The following is a 19987-nucleotide window of genomic DNA, read 5'->3' as shown; positions in this document are numbered from 1 at the left end:
CATAATAGCCCTCAATGGGAAATCCTTGGCTTAAATTGCACTTCGACTGCAATTATCTCTCCCTCTCTCTGTCTGTCTGGCCAAAACAAAAGTCTAAATTATATATATTTTCAATTTATAGCCAACAAAGCAAAAAAAAAAAGCAAAAAAACCAAATGAATTTTTTTCCCAAATTGATCAATTTTACATTTTGTCATAACAGGCGCAGTCCTTGGGGGCTCCTACGAGTATGCATGTGTATGTAGGTGTATGGATGTGTCTGTATGTGTGGGTGTGATGGTCAGAAGGGGCTTGGGCTTAGGTTTATTGGGGGCGTGATGACCCCATTAACATGCCTATGCCAAAATGCTTACAATGCACTCTTCACAACTATGGCCCCATCTTGTTGTTTTTTTTTGTTTGTCCCAAAGAATTCTCCTCCACAGTCTTCTGTTTTTCTTGCCTCTGTGTGGACTCTCTTCCTCATCCACTTCCTTGCCAGCCGGAAGAGTGGCCGGCAGAGAGGCAGAGAGTAAGAGAGCAGCGAGAGAGAGGCAAAGGCAAAGGCAATAAACGAAATGTGCAGTCAACAATAATCCAAGAACCGTTTTCTGTGCTTTTGTATGAGACTACAGTGGGCTCTCACTAAAGAAGACATGACTTTTTTTTAAAACTAAAAAATATTTAATATTTTTAGACATTAATAGAGACAATTACTATTACAATCTATTACTAAGTTTAATATTTGAATATCCCTCAAACCACTATCTACTGTACTTCCTCCTTTTCCTGTGTGTGAGGTCCAACATGTTGTTTTTGTATGCTCGTTGTCGTCGCAACACCCTCACACAATTACATAATCGATGTGAGTACTTATATTTGTATCCATGCCTGTAGCCCATAACTGTAGTTGTAACTGTAGTTGTAGCTCTGCCTTTAACTGTAGTCGTGACAATAGTTGTGGCTGTAGTTGAGCTACTCAGTTGAGTGACTGATAAGTTCAGTTGGAGTTCGCTTGGCGCCGAGAACGGTTTAATTTGAAAGCGCCCCATCGAAATAACTCTCATATAGTTTAGCGGGAATTTTTCAAAAGAAAAAATAACTATTTACAAAAAAAAAAAATTAGAATAAAACTATTCAAATAGAAACTCTTTTTTTTTTCAAGTGCTTTGAAACGAATTTTCAACGAAATCCCAAAAAGTATGCTATGAATTTTTTAACAACAGTCTGTTGCTTGTGCGAAAATCCTTTTTTCGTTAATCCTTGTACAGGTGTGTGTGTTGTTGTTGTTTTTAGCTATTTGAGCTGTTTTTTTTTTTTTTTGCTGTTCAATTATGTAAGGTGGTATTTATGGGTGCAAAGCCTGTGTTACTAAGCGACTGCCCCCCCCCCCTCAAATCAATGGGCGAAATTTTGGGTTCTAGGATTTCAAAAGGACCTACCTGAAAGAGGAGTAATAACGGGACCATGCTAATGCAAAAGTTTCAATTTTATTTCAGCAAACAGACTATTGATTAGCCAACTTAATTCCTTAATAGCCCACTAACAAACTAACTAACTAACTAACGACCTTTGGGGCATAACCCTAATGCCATTTCGGATGGCCGCCCCGAGTCTGTACCCCTCCCTGCATGTGTGGCACTATTTAACACCTGGAAACTGCCGCCAATCGGCACGCTTTCATACAATTACACCTACACCGGGAAAATAAAAACAAAAAAAAAACACAAAAAAAGAAAAGGCGAAAAAAAGGAAAAAGAAAAACCCAAAATGGGGAGTGGAACTACCCCAATAGAGGAACAACAAGACCCATATTAGTCATGGCTTTCTGGTCGTACCTCTCCCTGGCTACTGCTTTCTCCTGTCTTTCTCCGACTTTCTCCGACCGGTCGTTTTTATTTTAGGCTAATTCCTTACCGTCGGGTTCAGATTCTCCGTTCTTTGGCACTATTTCCTTTTAGGGGTTTTTGCAATTCAAAAAGTCATTTTGCTGCCACTGACTGAAAGTATGCAATGGCACCAAAGTAATCGCATTTCATACACTGCGAGAAAATTTGGGTTTCTAGTTTTCAATGAGACATTTCTGTTGAGTATTGGAGGCATATTGGGGAAGATATGGTGCCTAGAAGAGACCTTTGTATCGAGAAGGCCCAAGGGGTCTATTAGAAAATTTGGAAAAATCGGGATCGAAAATTTTATTTCTAGGTTTTGATGCAGAATTACGGAGAATCGATCTAGAAATCGTTTGAGGTATTCCGATTGAGAATCGGATAAGTATTGGCCGAGATATAGCCTTCACAAGGTGGATATCTGGATATCCCCCCACTTTCGAAGGGGGTCCATCAGAAAATTTTGGAAAAATGGGATCCAACATTTTGTTTCCAGGTTTTGATGCAGAACGATGGAGAATCGATCCAGAAATCGATTAAGGGTCTTCGCTTAAGAATCGGAAGGATATTGGTGGAGATATGGCCATCAGAAGGGCGATATTATGGCATTTCTCGATGTTCCCCATTTTGGAAGGGGGTCTATAAGAAAATTTTGAAAAAATCGGATGGAAAATTTTATTTCTAGATTTTGATGCAGATTGGTGGAGATTCGTTCCAGAAATCGGATGAGGTACTTCGCTCCAGGATCCGATGAGTATTGGCCGAGATATGGGCTTCAGAAGGGCCACAATGTGGAATTCTAGGATTTTCCCCATTCATACAGGGGGTCCATCAAAAAATTTTGAAAAAATCGGATGGAAAATTTTATTTTTAGATAATGATGCAGATCGACGAAGAATCGATTCACAAATCGATAAAGGTATTCCGCTCAAGGATCTAAAGGATATCGGCCCAGATATAGCCTTCCAAAGGGCCACAATGTGCAATTCCTCGATGGTCCACAATTTTTAAGGGGTCCCATCAGAAAATTTTGAAAAAATGGGATCCAAAATTTTGTTTCCAGGTTTTGATGCAGATCGATGGAGAATGAATCTAGAAATCGATTAAGGTATTCCGCTCAAGGATCCGATGGATATCGGCCGAGATATAGCCTTCCAAAGGGCCACAATGTGAAATTCCTCGATTTCCCCCACTTTTGAGGGGTCCCATCAGTAAATTTTAAAAAATTAGGATCAAAAATTTCGTTTCTATGTTCTGATGCAGATCGATGCAGAATCACTCCAGAAATCGATTGAGGGTCTTCGCTTGACAATCGCATGGATATTTTCCAAGATATGACCTTCGAAAGGGCGAAATTTTGGTATACCTCGATTTTCATCACTTTCGAAGGGGGTCCATCAAAAAATTTTGAAAAAATCGGTTGAAAAATTTGATTTTTAGATAATGATACAGATTGATGGGGAATGAGCCTACAAATCGTTTAAGGTATTCCTTCCAAGGATCGGATCAAAATTAACCAAGATATGGCCTCCCAAAGGGGTCAAAACCACTCCCCCACGGGTTTTCCAATTTTTGAAGGGGTCCCATCAGAAAATTTTGAAAAAAATGGGATAAAATAATTTATTTCTAGGTTTTGATGCAGATCGATGGAGAATGAATATAGAAATCGATTGAGATATTCCGCTAAAGGATCTGATAGGTAGTGGCCGAGTTATAGTCATCGAAAGGTTGAAATTTTCACAATCCTGGATTTTCCCCATTCTTGCAGTTTCTGGGTTCCATCAGAAAATTTTAATAAAATCGGTTGGAAAATTTTATTTTTAGACAATGATGCAGATCGATGGAGAATGAGTCCAGAAATCGTTTGAGGTGCTTCGCTGGCGAATGGGATCGATATGGGCGGAGATATGGTCTTCGAAGGACATGACTCGCTCCCCAGGCTCGCTTCCAGTTCCAGTTGCTCCCCATTTTTTCGCGTGCCCCTCGTTGGCCAATTTATGAGGTCAATGAAATGTCTTTGGGCCGCCCGCCAGGCACCCCCTCCGCTGCTCTCGGTGGGAAAGACTGCCAGCGACGACAGCGGCGACGTCGCCGGCGTCACCCCACCCCTGGCCACCCCTGGCCACCCCTGGCCACCCGTCGCCTTATCCTTCAGCCCCCTTTGGTGGCGCGAGACACCACCAGTGTCACTGGGGAGAGGGGCGGGGCAGGGCAATATATATATATTTATCTATTTTTTTTATATTTGGCAAAGGACTAGGCTTGTGGCCGCCACGAGACACAAGCTGAGATTTAAGAAATGTGATTTGTTAATCAAAATATTTATAAACTTATTTAAGAGCATATCCTGTTAGTCCTGTTTCAATTTAAAACAGAAGAACAACTCTCAGAGACTGCATTTGACAATTTTTGTGAAAAGTTACTCATACGCCGTGTTGTCATGTTAAAATACTGCGATTTCTTTTTAATATTTACAAACTTTGTGAGCTTTGTGAGCTGAGTTCCTGTTGGAGTGCTGGGGACAAGTGGCTTCCGTGAGCGGAGCAGGACCAGGACCAGGACCAGGACCAGGACCAGGACCAGGACATGGCTTTAATGCCAAAAGCATCTTCCATTCTATCGATTTTTAATGCTCCTGACAGTTTTCATTTCCCCTATTTGATAGTTACAACATATATATATTATTTATTTTTATTTTTCTTACCACTCTTGGTTTGCTTAACGTTTTAATTTTAAACTGTGGGTTTTCAGAAAAGGTCAAATGGTGGGTGGTTGGGTGGTTCGTTCTATCGAAGGTAAATGAAATAAAAACGAATGAAAAGCAAATGGCCCGAAGGTAAGCGGGGCAAGTTTATTAAAAACTGCGATTGGGCGCCATCATTGCAGCAAAAAACCAATAAAGAATCACGAACCACGAGTGTCCTTTGGAGCGAAAATCAATTTATTAATGAAAAGGATTGAATGTTTGATCGAGTTTCAAGTTGATACACTCATTTCGCTTACCATACCATGGTTATAGTCCTAGTTATCCTTGCGGAAAACTTTCAAAGTCGTAGCAGCTGAAGGACTAAGTGGCGACGAAAAAGGACACCGAGCTGGCAAGTTAAATAAAGTTTAAACAATGATATCATTGCGTAATTAGGAAGTGAAAGTTTAAGTAAATTATTTAACAAGGACGAGAGTCCTTAATTGAAGCCTCACAGCGAGTGGCTTTGGCGAAGAAACTTTTGAAATTTGGAAGGCAAACAATACCCGAACATCCTTACAGGACACTGCTGCAGGAGTTGGGAGATAAAAAAAAACTATACTGAATCCTGTCTCATAAATAATTTATAAATCAAAAATAAACAGGGGACTTAATACCTTTCGAATCTAAGGAATCGAAGGTCTATGAAATCACCTTTTCCTCTTCACAGATTTTCCTCGGATGTCCTGTGTGTGTGTCAAGGATTTTCTTGGTTTTTTTCTTTCTTAGCAGTGTATCCTGGGAGTGTCTACCTAAGTGTTAAGTAGAAGCTTAAATTTTAAAGCCGGCAGTTGGAAACACATCATCCCAAAGGATAGCTCCAGTTTTTCTCCTAGTTCTAGTTCTAGTTTTTTTTTTTTTTTTAAGGACACAATAAGAATTGATGAAGTCATGAATGGCTGCCAGGATGAGGTAATTTGCCAAGATATACATTTTTGCATCATGGAAGTGACACAATTTCAGTTTGGCAATGAGCTGATGAACTGTTTGCACTGCTGGGATTAATATCTGTTTGCCAAATTGCTTTTATGGCCAATAAAAAAAAAAACCATACTAAATCCATACTAGTAGAGTGTCCTTACAAGGATACAAGGCTATAGAAACTATAAAGGGGGGGGGCAGGACTGTCCTGCAGGACCCCCTTCAATTACTCAACGGCTGACCGTGGCTGGGAGCCTTTAAATATTCATCGATTGTTGATGTTATTATTGCACTTCCGGTTCGCTAACGGTTGTTATACGGTTCAATGAACCGTTAGCACGGCATATATAAGCCAGGGTCCTGTAACAAGGACTAGTGTCTCTGGGCTCTCTCCCTCTGTAAAAAGTTCATCAAATCATTATGGCTAGTGCCATATATTATGCCACAAATTGAGCCAACGGCCTTTTTTTTTATATATTTTTCTCTTTTTTTTTTATATGTATGTAGACCCATACTACTGTAGATTCTATATATCCTTGGGTGGCCCATTAAAGGAACAGCCGGTTGAATGAGAAACCAAACGTTTTGAAGCCTGAAATATAAAAAAAAAAAGAAGAGGTAAACGGCTTCGGAATGGATGCTCGTCGGCAGAAAAGACTTGGCCAAGCGCCAATTGCATCGTTCGAAAAGTCATTCGAGGACAATGCCACGACAAATGCTCAGCAACAGCAACAGCAACAGCATCACCATCAGCATCAGCATCACCATGGCAATCCTGCAGCGGTGAGTGTCCTTTAGCCTATATACCACAAACACGCCTTGCCACAAAATATTTTATAGTGCGCCTCTGCCTGCCCCATCTAGGGTGGTCCTTCATAAGGCTTTCTCTCTCCAATTGTAACTTCGGACGGGTTTTGTGCTAAAAATATGATTACTTTTCAGGTTTCAACAAGTTTTGACAAGTTTAAACGGGTTTAGAGGCAGTTTTCATAAAATATTACTCATACGCACTGTTATCATCTTGAAATATTATGCTTTTAAGGCTAGATTTGAGATATTTTACACAAATTTTGATAGTAATTTTTAATTTAAAACATTTTTAAACAGATTTTAGAGACACTTTTTATAAAAAAATTACTCATACGCCCTGTTATTCAAGTTTTAAAGACACTTTTTATAAAATATTACTCATACGCCCTGTTATTCTCCTGAAAAATAATGCTATTTGAGACAAATTTTATAGTTATTTATTAGTTTTTATGTTAAAACCCGTTTTAAACCGATTTTAGAGACAATTCTTATAAAATATTACTCATACGCACTGTTATCTTATTGAAATATTATGCTTTTAAGGCTAGATTTAAAATATTTGAGACAAATTTGATGCTTACTTTATGTTATAACAACAAACTAAAGTTGACTATTAATTACTTCCACAATTTTCACGGCAAAACTTTAGAATCCCGAACTTTTGCATGAGCACAAATTACTCATACGCCCCGTAAGCCCTGCCAACCTAGCCTTATCCAGTGCTATAGTATTTTGTTTTTACACCAAATGCAGGGCATAAATTAATTAACCAAAACATGGAGTCAACTAAAGCATTCTGGGGCGCCTCTACAAGCTCACAAAGCTTTCCAAACTCGAAATATGAAATTCTCCTTGCCTCTGGGTGTGTGTGTGTTGGTGTGTGTGGGTGTGTATTGGTGGTGGGTTGAGAAGCCAGTGTTAGGGGGAGTGGGAGTGGGAGTGGATGTATGCCGCAATCATGCAAAAGGCCACTTAAAAGGCAAGCTGCCCAAACGCTTTTGGCTAATAAACAAAATGAACCTTAAACGACAAACAAGCAAGAGAGAGAGAGAGGAGAGAAATTGGAAACAATATCCGTGACACGCGCCGCAGGATCAGTGGCTGAAAAACGGTAAAAATTTTTGGCGTGCGTTTCACAAATATATTTGGCACGCATCCTTTGCATCAAAAGTGAAGTGCCTACAACACGCCCCCCCCAAATCCACGCCACCCCCCTCCTTCCAAAAAAAATAATGTCATTTGTAGGGACATTAAATGGGTGGAAGAGAGATGGCCAGACCGGTTAAAATCGAAGAGAGACAGAGCGCGATAGAGCGGCAGGAGGAGGGGAGGAGAGAGAGGCAGAGAAAGAGCAAGTACCCGAAAATGAAACATTCCGCCGGGCCAAGGTAAAGGGAATGGAAAACAATAGAGGACACAAAAATAGAGAAACGTTATTTGAAATAATAAAAAATAAAAGATAAATAAATTTAATTAAAAATATAATTAAATATAAAAAACTTTGAAGTTTTGATTTTCCCATCCCTAAGATTACAGTTAGTTTTCCTCAAACATATTCCCCCTCAGAATCGCACCCACAAACTCTCTCACACACACACACACACACACACACACACACTTAAATATTTAGCACATATCAAGTTGACTCTTGAAGCTTCACAGGCCACAGCTGAGTCCAAGCGAAGCAGAGCTTTCCAGCCCCACCCCCCCGTTATCGCCATCCAATACAGACGAAGCGTAATGGTGGCAAAGCTTTCGGCGTACGAACTCCGAGCCGAGACAAGCTTTTCTGTCGCTGCTTGAAGGAATGCTGGTCGAGTGACTGTAGCATACATTTCAGGGCTTTTGGTGCCCGTAGTACGACGCTGGCGCTGCGTGCGTGCAGTCTAACGGTAAACAGTACGGAGCGTGTTTGGGGAACGGCAAATAAAGAGAGCGCGTGTCGGTTCGTGTAGTGTATATAAGTGTGTGTGTGTGAGTGTGTGTGTGTGTCTGTTTGTTAATGGGGGGCATGCAATAGCCGATAACTGAGTGAAAAGTAAACCCGAAAAAAGCGAAAAAAAAGTCACAAGTAGAATTCAAAATTTCCGTTTTTGTTTCTTTTTTTTTGAAATCGTGTGTCTAGTGTGGTAATCGTTCTAAAAATTAATCAAGTAAAAACAATAGCGGCAAGCAATACACACACACACACACAACTAGCAAGCGTAGACGGGACTTTTTTTTTGGGCTGGCGGTGAGTTTACATTGAGGTATGTGTATATGTGTGTGTGTGTGTGTAAGTGAGAACTAAATAGAAAGCACGCGGCTCTTTCAGGTCCCGGCCCAGTTCCCTTTTCTTCTTTTCTTCTACATGACTGCCCCCCCACCGCCTTCGTCCTTTGCTTTCTCTCTCTGCCTTTGTACCGTTAGATGGTGTGCCTCCCTCTTGCTTTTTATTTAAATTTTAATTAATCTAATCACACATTATGTGACTGCCTGGCCAGCTCTCTTCCCCATTCAACCAAAACCTGTGCTCTCTCATTCTCTTTCATACTTTCATACCCCCGCCACCATCACCCGTGCTTGCTCTCCACTCTCTCTCACTCTCTCTCTCTCTCTCTCTTGAATTCGTATGCCTAGAATTATGCTATGATTTTTCCTAAAACACTTGCCTTACGTTCTATCCAAAAAAAACCAAAAAAAAAAAAATGAAGAAAAGAATCGTTATTCTTCTTCCTCTACACCACAAAAACAAAGACCAAAGGACTCAGCGGGGTAGGGGAGGGGAGGGTTGGGGCAAGGGGAAGAAGGAGGTCCTTTTTGGGGGAGCATGGGAAGCATGGGAAGCTTCGAGGGGCGCACAGCAGGGGCGCTAGCCTTCAATCCGACATCGCTGCATAGTTGCAAACATCAACTTTAAATTAATTTGGGCCCCAAGGTCCCGCAGAGACAATAAATGTTGGATCCCTAGGATCCCCCAAGTTCCCCCGATAGCCCCTTAAGACCCCTTTTTAAAAAGGACTTCCTCCTTGAATTCCTTTAAAGAAACTCTGGGAACTTTTCAGAAATAATACCTAAGACTATAGATTATTATAGTTTTTGGAGCTTCCAGGACATTAAGGAGTTAGTAAGCTGCTTAGGCAAGAACTGGAAGGACTTTAAAGGAGTAAAGTAGGTCGAAATTAAAGCCAACAGCTCTGTAAGGACATGAGTTCCATATCTCTTTGCTTTGGAAATTCAATCAAAGGAACTCAATAAAAAGTCGGGCAAGGACACTGACAAAGCAAATCATCGTTTTATTAAAAAAGGAAACAAAAAGGACACACACATGGGTGGGTTGGAGGGGGGATTGAGGACAAAATCCACAGAGAAAGCGACGCTATCCAGAAAAAAGGACGATTGTGCGAGCGTTTGATTTCAATTTGTGAATTGCAGCCCCGAGGGGAGATTGCAACTTGCAACAAAACGTGGCAAGGACATAGATGCGAGACGGGAGGAGGGTCAATTGTTTGAAGCTCATGTGGTTTCTAATTAGAACCCTGGGGATTATTAAATAAGTCATTGAGTCTGGCCGGGAGTTAAGGGATTATCTGATGATGGGGTGTCCTGTCACCTGCCACCTGCCACCTTTAAAGCATTATCCTTCTAAGATATCCTTTTTTGTGTGTCTTCCCTCTTTAAAGATGATGGAACAGAGTTTGGGAAAACAGACAACAACGAGGCCAACCACAGAGATGGCTAACCGGAATAGAAACATTCCAAATACCACCAATGTAGCAGCCACCGCAACCGCAACCGCATCCACCTCCTCCTCCTCGTCGTCGTCCATGTCCATGTCCTCGGCCACCTGTTCGGCGACCATTGTCCAGGCCAAGCAGCGTCCGCCGCCCCTGAAAACGGCCACCACCACGGTCACCACCACTCTGGTGTCCAGCAGCGAGGGCGGCCAGCCCCTGCCGCCCAGCGCCCATGGCGGTGGCGCTGGTAGTGCAGCAGGGGGTGGTGGTGGGACATACCGGGGCACAGCCACCCTGACCACGCCCTCAACGCCCAGGATCGAGCTGAGCCGGGCGTCCAGTTCGTCGCATCACGAGGAGGACAGTCGGGAGAGTAGTCCCGAGAATGTGTTCGAACAGGTGAGTTTAAGGAGCATCCTCCAAGGACTTCATGTCCTTTTAGTTACGTTTTTTTTTTTTGATTTTTGAATAAAATACTTCATGAATATCCTCTTTCCCCACAAGTACTGGTTGGGTGGCTCTGGGAGTGATTAGTTGCTAATTAAATTCTTGTTTTGCTTTCGGATCCTTTGTATCCTTATTATCCTTTTCATCCGCCGATACACTTCATCTGATTATCTTACAACATACTATGTGTACATTTGTCTCTTTCTCTGTTTGCAACACTCTGTGATGCCACACTCGCTAAACACCCCTTGCACACACACTTGTCCTGCGAACACAACGCTTCCTATATCCTTTATCCTTCATCCTTCATCCTTCATCCTATATCCTTCCCCTACAACCCCATTTTGGAAAATAAAAAAAAAAATCCTGCACACAAAATTGGCTGTTGATTTGTTGATTTCGATTCCGTTTCCGAATTTTTTGGCTTCTCCAAATCGACTCTCCCCCCTACCCTACCCTACCCCCTAACTTGCATGCTTCTGCACCCCCTTATGGCCTTCCGTATCCTTTATCCCCACCCCCCCCCACAAAAAAATGAAACTATCGCTCTGACAAAAAACGAAATACTCGATGTGTGTGTGTACTGGCTGGTTTATGTGGTTATGTGGAACTAATGCTCTGAAGGTCGGCACTGGCACCCTACAGGAAACAATCGGTCTCGGCTTTCGGGAGGAGGGCGCCCTCGAGCTGCGCAGCTCCACGGAAGAGCTGTACTTCATGGATGCCGAGCAGAAGAAGGAGGAGCAGGAACGCATCCAGCAGCAGCAGCAGCAGGTGAGCTGGGAGGATCCAGTTAGGCTTCAACATTAATACTCTAAAAGGATAGAGGTTCTGGGAGATAGAGGTCTTCTACAGATCATCTAAATATATTCCAGAGGTCTAGAGGTCTTCTAGAGATCTCTCTAGAGGAGAACGAACAACTATTCATACCCGGTACTACATTAATACTTTAAACGGTAGAGACTCTACTGAGAGATAGAGGTCATCTACGGGTTATCTAGAGGTCTTTTAGGGATATCTATAGAAGAGAAAGTATAAATATAAAACTATTCATACCCGATACTACATTAATCCTTTGATAAGTAGAGTTTATGAGAGATAGAGCTCTTCTACGGAACCTCTACAGGTGATCTAGAGATCTAGAAAGGTCTAGGGATGTTGTGGTTTTCCAGATATCTCTATAGAATATTTTAATGGGTATAATCTTTGAGATGTAGAATTCTTCTAGGGAAAGGGATAGGTAGAGGTCTTCTAGGTATGTCAGTTCTACTAACAAGAATAAGAATGGAACTATTCATACCCAGTACTTGTTTCTTACTCCTCATGAATGGTATGGTAGAGATGGTTTCTGAGACCTACTGAAGATTCAGTTATAGGATTACTCTATAGAGTAATAGATCCATAGCTATACGATCCATAAAACATTACTAGATTGTGAGGTTTATCCTTAAATCTTTGAGAAGTCCTTGAGATCAAGAGGTCTTTCAGGACAGAGCTTCTACAGATCATCTGGAGAGAGGTCTTCCGGAGACATCTATTGAAGAGCATGACTAGGGCTACCCAGTTTCTTATAGAGAAGAGACCCAGTCTGACCCAGTAATATAATGACTCTAATCACTTAATAAGGATTATAAGGATAACTTAAGGATGAATCCCCACTCGGAGAAAGGAAGAGAAATTCATTTTTATCGGTTAGTTGCCAATATTGGAGCCATTGGATGGAACATTGATGGAATCAAAGGAGACACAAAAAAATGCAATGGGGGAATGGGGAATGGGTGGAGACAGGAACAGGAACAGGAACAGGAACAGTAACCGCATCACAAGTTCAATTAATAATGCAAAATTGCATTCAAGTGGCTGGGAAGTGGAACAGCAGCGGAAGCGCTGGAACAGGACGAAAGGACGAAAATGGGTAAAACGGAAATGGGTAGAACGGAAGTGGATGGAGGCCAGGATGGCAGGATGGCAGTGGCAGGTTGAGGGCTGAAAGGAGCACCACATAGATAGTAGTGGGCAGGTGGTGGGAGGTGGGAGGTGGGAGGTGTCAAGGCCAAACTCATCGTGCGGGTGAGCACTGAATGACAGCTGACAAGTGTGCAGAAAGCCATCCCCAACCACCCAACCACCCAACCACCTGGCAACCTGGCAACCCAACCACCTCAACTCGTTCCTGGCAAAAATTCTGTTTCCGAGGAGCAATTGTTTTGGGCCAAGTTTGTGTTTTGCGGAAAAGTTGGTTGGTTGGCTGGGAAAAGTTTCACGAGAGAAATGAGTTACTTTGTCAGCTGCTGGGCCATAAGGACACTCCCAAAACTTATCAATTGAAGCAAGGACCTTCCGCGAAAAGGTTGGTAGGAAGGAAGGAAGGAAGCCTTGGGCTAATTGCCAGGAGCTGCAATTGATTATTGGGACACGTGACAGTGTTGATTGTGGCAAGTGGGGCGTCTAATTGGTAAGATCCATTCCAAAAGTGTCCTTTCTGTAAATAGGTTACCCCCCCTTACTATGTCCTGTCCTTTCACTGTTTTTTGAACCTCATCTCCATGTCCTTGATGGGCAGCGAGTCCTCTGAACATGGACCTGTTCCTAGCCCTTTATAGTCTATTTTTTCAAGGGGATTTCAAGCTATATCCTTCTATCTTCTATAGTCATTTATTGTAGTCCTTCCCTTTAGAATCCTTCGAAAGTCCTCCTAGTCCTTAACCCTCCTTGTTCTGCTCTCCAGGCCAAGCGCTCCTCACCGCACATCTTCAAGTTCGACGACCACCAGAGCTACCTGCAGCAGCACCAGCGCAAGGACTCGGCCAGCTCGGAGGTGGCCGCCCTCCTCTGCATCTCCGGCCGCACCAGTCGCATCTCCAGTGTCGGCAGCCAGGGATCTGCCGTCAGTCGCCTGTCGGCCGTCTCCGGCGTCTCCCGCTCCCCCTCGCCGCATCGCATGCTCCTCGAGACCTCCTTCTGCGGCCCCAAGCCCGTGGAACTGGCCGGAGCAGCCGGCGGGGCTGGGGCCAGCGGGGGCAGTAGCGCCTCCACGGCGGCCACCTCGGCCCACAGCCAGGGCGAGTGTGTCCCCGGGACGGGCACAGTGGCGGCCAATGCGGCGTTGCTGGAGCAACTGCTCCTGGCGCGGAAACACGATCCCACACAGGCGGTCCTGGCCGAGGGCATTAAGGTCCTGCCACCGGCCCAGCTGCACAGCTCCGCCCCCAGCTCCTCCACGTCGCGTCGCAGCCGGCAGGCCGCCTCGCTGGCCAACGGGGAGCGGGAGTCGAAGTCCGCCGGCAAGCCCACCATTGGCGCCCAAAGGAGGAGCACCAAGAGCCCCGGCCAGATGGTGGTGGGCAAGACCGCCAGCGGCACGGAGTACATCCGGATCAACCTGCGTCCGGATCACATGTACAGCGACAAGGGCATCGCCGCCAACGAACGGGTCGTGGAGGCGCCCAACCAACTGGCTCCGGTCTACTCCAAGCCCGCCTCCCTGAGCTTACAGGGCGGCGGAGGGGGTGCCGCCGCCGCCTCCGTCATCGAGGAGATGCACCTGACCCCGACGGCGAGTCCCAAGACGGGCAAGCGCTTCACCAGCCGCTCCCCCTCCCCGGCCACTGGCCCTGGAGGCGGAGGAGCCTCCGTGTCCCGGAAGAGCTCCTTCAGCTCCCTGTTCCGGCTGGGCAAGGACTCTCCGGACTCACCCCGCGAGACCGCTCGGTCGCGAAGCAAAAGCAAAGACAGACCCTCGACGGCATCAGGAGGACTGGGCGGGAGTGGAGGCGGAGCAGGCGGTGGCTCCCAGAATGTGACGCCCAGCAAGCAGAAGTCCGTGCTGGCCATCTTCAAGCCCGGGAAGCGGGGCAGTCAGAGCAGCAAGAGCTCCTCGCCGGTGGAGTCAAGCGTGGAGCCGGCGCCACCACCACCGCCCCCGGCGCCGGGCTCCTCCGGATCGGAGAATCGCAGCCGGCCTCCCTCCCGGCCGGGCTCCAGACTCCGGTACTACGACGAGCCGGTGGAGGGCTACATCCACATCCCGCTGCACACGCCTCCGGAGGAGCGAGAGGCCCGCACCCTGCTCCAGGGCATCCAGCAGCTGGCCAGCGCCGCCCAGGCCTCCGTGGATCCCTCGCCTCTGCCCTCCCACCGTGTCCTGCCCTCGTCCGCCGTGGCCACCGCCCCTCCGGGCACCCACATCACGGCCAGCCAACTGGCCGCCGCTGCCGCCGCCCTCCGCCCGGTGGCCCACAAGAAGGTGGCCCAGCGCCCGGATCTGGACGCCATACAGTCGCTGCCCAGCCAGGACGAGCCGCCGATGCCGCCGTCCAACGACCAGACCGGGACTGGGGGGGCCAACTGGAGCCTGGAAGTGCAGCGGCACAGCTCCCAGGACTCGCAGGAGACCACGGCCGATTCCGTGGGCTCGGTGGTCAGTGCCCGGGCGGCGAATCTCGCCCAGCAGCGGGAGCAGCAGGCGGAGATCCAGCGACTGCCCTCCGTGGAGTCCACGCAGAGCGCCTGTGAGCCGAAACTGGTCCACACGGTGGCCACCGTGAATGCTCCGCATCCGGACGTGGAGACAGCGGCCGCCAAGGAGCGACGCCGCCTCCTGTTCGCCACACGACTGGGCTCCGGCAGCCAGGAGCAGCTCTTCTCCACCCAGTTCAGCATCTCGAAGACGGAGAGCCAGTCCAGCCAGCTGTCCGAGCAGGTGGAGCAGCACTCCAGCACCTCGGAGGCGACAGTGGGCGGACCAGTCGGTCCTGATGGCCTCCAGCGCCAGGGCACCGTCATCCGGAGAATAGAACCTTCCATACCACCACCACCGCCACCCCGCGGGGTGTGCTCCTCCTCCGAGGACGAACCGGATGCCAAGACGGCCGGCGGCCGGGAGAGCGTGGTGATGCGCTCCAAGCAGAAGCCATCGTCCGGGGACGAGGCGCCCGCCGCGGACGTCCGGCACTCGCGGTATCTGGAGAACTTCAATGTGCGGCTCAAGCTGCAGGACAACAACCTGCCCGCGGAGGCGGAGGTGCCACCTGGCCAGGCCACCACTGCCGCCATTCCCAGGAAGCCCAAGCGACAGAGCATCACGGAATCAAGACGTAAGTCATTCGTATATCCTTCCAGCACCCCAATGTCCTTCATCCTGTATCCTTTCCAGGAGAAACAAGTCAGAGTTCGGGCGGAGCCACGCCCACCACGCCCATCCCAGCAGCCACCCAGCCCCCGGCTCCATCCACTTCCAAGGCCACTACCTCCACCACACCAACAACCACTACGGGAGCTGCCACGCCCCCCTCCTCAGTGCCCTGCCACGCCCCGTTGCCGCCAGCTTCCCAGGCCATGGCATCGGCGTTGGTGTCCCCGCCGGCGGAACGCCGTAACTCCCAGTCAACGGACGACCACGAGCCGGTGGAGTCGTCGGAGAGCGAACGGGACTCGGACATGGCCGGCAGCTCATCCGTGACGACGGCGGTGCCGGCGGGAGACGAGGCAGCCAAGCGGCACCACCACCACCACTTCCCGCGCAACGTGTGCGTCATCGAGGAGCACGAGAGCACCGGGCTGGTCTCGCAGGAGTCCTTCGACGACGAGCTGCCCTACATCCCGACCACCCTGCCCGAGGAGCGGGCCCAGGGAGTGCCACTTATCCCCATGAGGGAGCGCGCCAACATGGAGCTGAAGACCTGCCCGGTGGACAGGCCACGGTCCACCACTCCCCTGAATCCGTCGCACATCGAGGAGTACTGCACCGGCATCCCAGTGCCGCAGGATAACGTCGCAGGCTATCTTTCCAGCATAGATCCCACCATGTTATCCACAGGAGGAGGCTCAGCTCTGGGAGGATCGGAAGCAGGAGGCACTGGAGGAGCACCTGTGCGCGGGGAGAAGCTCCGCATCAGCCTGCCACGCAAGGAGTCCGCCGGCAAGGAGCGCATCCAGAGCTCCAAGTCACCACGACGAACCTCCAACGCCAGCGGCAAGTCCTGGTTCGAGTTTGCGGAGGAGGGCCTCCGGGCGAACAACAATCTGGAGCGCAAGGACTCCGCCAAGCAGCTGCTCCCGGTGGTGACGCCACCGCCCCAGGCGGGCGCCACTCTGGAGGAGCCCAAGCCGAAGGCATCCACCCAGCGGAAGCTCTCCGGGCACTGGATCGATTTCGAGAACATTCCGGAGAAGCGAAAGCCCGCCAAACGGATCACGGCCCTGCCCAAGGAGTCACTGGCTGGGGCTGGGGCTGGGGCTGCCTCTGGGGGCACTGCGGTGACCACCACCAGCTCCTCCTCGGCCTGCGGCAGCGGCCATCGACCCGGTTCCGGACACCATCACCACCACCACCACCATCACCAGCAGCAATCAAAACAGGGGCCGGACGGAGGAGGTGACAAGCTGCACTACAACTACGTGAAGCCGGAGGACTGCCAGTGCGAGTGCCACGAGGCGGAGCGGGACGAGTCGTCGACCACCACGGCCGGGGCAGGAGACACCAGTACTGGGACAGGTACTGGGACCGGTACGGGCAGCGAGTCCCTGCCATCGGCGGAGCATGGCGAGGATATGTTGCCGCTCCTCGATCCCGAAACTTCAACGGAGGGCAGGTGAGTTCTAGATCCTTAAACGATAGATCCCTTCTGTAAGAGATGTCCTTGCAGGATATATGCGGATGAGACTCACTCGCTTCTGGGTCACAGTGTCAAAGGAGGTGCTGGTTCAAGGGTGAGTGGCAGGATAGCCGAGTGTCAGGACAACTAATCCCACATATCCTTCATCCTTCAAACAGAATCAAATGGGAGAGTTCTCTCGCCGGGACAATGGATCCAGTTCCCGTAATCGCAAGTTTCCGGACAGAAAGTAAGCGGCTCTCTCTCTCTCTCTCTCTACAAAGTCAGTAAACTATAAGGCCAGAAGAGGACTCAAGTCTAGAATCCTGGTAATCCTGGTCTATATCCTTAATGTACCTCAAGCAGAGTGGTTGTTTCCTTTCGACTTTCGATAGTAACTGATATCTAAGCCCATAACGCATATTCGATACGATACATAGAGCTCATGTATAGGATAAATTTTTTTTTATACAAAATATATTATAAAATATACTATATAATCTAGCTAAATGGAAATTACAATTAAAACTACACTCTACAGGATACTAGAATACAAGATACAAGATACAAGATACATTATTAGCAATCCAGATAGACTCTAGATAGAGTTCTTTTTCGCTAATCGTTATGCTGGCAATTTTAAAATATATATACATATATTATATACGATATACGATATATGATATATGATATATATATATATGTGATCTATAATGTTGTACGATCGAGGGATAATCCGATTCTAGCTCTAAGTCGGTGTATTTGTGTGTAGATTTGTTAACTCGCTCAGACAAATCCAGAACCCATAGACTTACACACTCTGATCTGATCTGATCTGATCTGATCCAAGCCCTACTATTTAATAATATATATATATCTGAATCGGAATCTGATAAAGAAGTATCTACAAACGAGTTGTATTCGTTTCTTCAACTGGTGATGGTTGCTCATTCCCCCCACAGACCCCCAAGTAGCCACTCCACACTATATATACTATATATATTTATATATAAAGATATACCTCTGGACTCTACGATCTATGAGGGATCTACCAACGAGTTGTATTCGTTTTAGATTCGTTTAGAAGTAGCCCTTAGTTGGACCTAGGACCTATTAGTTAGTTCGTTGTACATATTAAGTCGAAACTAGACCGCAGTATTTGGACAAAAAGCGCATTTTTTTTATTGCGAAATTAAATATTTATATGTCATATATATGTTTAGAATGAAAAAAAAATAACTGCCAGCACACAAACATATTCTTTTTTCGAAAATATTCCAAAAGATTCGTTGGATTCTTTATTCTTTCTGGGGGGGCCGCCACCAATTCATGGTTCATGCGCCAAAGATATCACGAACTAATTCCCTCACTTACCAAATCAAACTATAAACTCAATAAGAAATGCTAGCTAGTCTTTGAAATTCCTAAAAATCTATTTATTATTGAACTTAGCGGACAATGAAATAAAGTTAAATTTAATAAATTAATATTAAATCCAACTTTAAGAGAAACTTATAGGTAAATTATACAAAAAAAACATAAAAACATAAATAATAGCATGAAAGGGAGCTTTTGCAGGGAACTGAACGAGTTTAACCCCAAAAAAATCGAATCGAATATCTTATGGAAGAAATAAGTACAGAGTTCGATTCGGGAAGATTTTCTGTTTATTTTTTAATCAAAATAATTATTTTTTGAATGAAAGTGGTGGAGAAGCACAAAATGCACGTATATATGTTTTAGTATATAGATGAATCTTAACAAATTGTACAATAACTTCAACAATATATACATATATAATAATATATTCGCACATATTATATAGATGGAATTATATACGGATATGTATATGCATTTAAACATAAGTTTCATTCCAGCTTCCGAATCTTGTTTTGATGAATACATTTTTCTTAATTTTTTTAATAAATTTTTTTTTTTATATATTTTATAACTTAGAAGATGAAAAAACAAAAGACGAAAAGTTGTTGTTAAAAAAAAAAATGCATTTAAATGAAAAAACAAGACGATGGAAAGTGGAAGATGGGAGACGTTTAATTAAGAAAAAGAATTATAAAATAATTGTTGTTATCAAAATTAATGCATTCATAATGAAAAACAGAAAATAAATTAATAAATATATATGCACTCTCGTCATTTAACGATTTCATATAAACGAAGTGGATGGATGCCTTTTTTTGACGAAAAGCATTCAGAAAGTTAATTGAAAACTATTCATTAAAGTGACATAAAAAAAATAAACATGTATAGTTTTATTTTATGTGGGGGACTTCTGGGGGAATTTGCATGCGACTTGGACTCGTGAATTGGACTCTTATCACGAATTGGGGGCTCAACCAGCCCACCGTCGCCAATCGATCATGATTAGGGCTATTTAACGTGAATACGGGATTTAGATATTTTAGATACCAGCGACGTCAAGACTGACAAGCTGCCTGGAAACAAACTGTAACTTTTTATTGAATATTTTTCATTTATGAGAACATGAAGCCGTTGACCTGTTCTCACCTTTTGTCAAGTTCGTGTTATCTGGTCGCCGTGTAAACATTCTACAGTGACGCCGCGCACAAATACACGTAGGCACTTCGCTCTCTCTGCGCAGGCGCTCTCTCAGCGCGACTCTCAGTGCCACTGTTAACCGATTCAACCGTTTCTGTTACATTGCTTTTAGGAGTTCCCTACCCATATAAAACATTAAGATATAGAATATATATTTTTATGATTTTATAAGATTTAAAAGATATATTTTCTAACCAAATTTATAATAAGATTTTTGCAAACTAACACCCTGTAACATAACCGATGCTGTAATGCCCATGCTGTAACCGGTTAACAGTGGCTGAGAGAGCAACAGAGCAGCACAAT

At 45.9% G+C, this 19987-nt stretch overlaps 1 protein-coding gene across 5 annotated transcripts; it reads left to right on the top strand.

The window, feature by feature from the left end:
* The first annotated feature begins 937 nt into the window (after nucleotides 1-937).
* On the top strand, nucleotides 938-19363 carry LOC6503607 (flocculation protein FLO11). 5 transcript variants are annotated; one of them, XM_032452601.2, is made up of 8 exons: nucleotides 938-1179; nucleotides 6043-6318; nucleotides 10008-10460; nucleotides 11154-11282; nucleotides 13237-15604; nucleotides 15664-17101; nucleotides 17156-17219; nucleotides 17284-19363. In XM_032452601.2, the coding sequence occupies exons 2-8, from the start codon at nucleotides 6169-6171 to the stop codon at nucleotides 17356-17358; spliced, it is 4677 nt and encodes a 1558-aa protein (XP_032308492.1). In that variant the 5' UTR covers nucleotides 938-1179; nucleotides 6043-6168; the 3' UTR covers nucleotides 17359-19363. The 5 variants fall into 5 exon arrangements, with proteins under 5 accessions (XP_032308492.1, XP_032308491.1, XP_032308495.1 ...); XM_032452600.2 differs by having other exon boundaries at nucleotides 11133-11282; XM_032452604.2 differs by lacking the exons at nucleotides 938-1179; nucleotides 6043-6318 and adding an exon at nucleotides 8176-8237 and having other exon boundaries at nucleotides 11133-11282.
* Nucleotides 19364-19987: the final 624 nt, after the last annotated feature.

This window comes from Drosophila ananassae, chromosome XL (assembly GCF_017639315.1).
Source record: "Drosophila ananassae strain 14024-0371.13 chromosome XL, ASM1763931v2, whole genome shotgun sequence".
Classification (NCBI taxonomy): domain Eukaryota; kingdom Metazoa; phylum Arthropoda; class Insecta; order Diptera; family Drosophilidae; genus Drosophila; species Drosophila ananassae.
The sequence above is the reverse complement of the archived record's forward strand: the minus strand, read 5'-3'. Positions and strand labels throughout refer to the sequence as shown.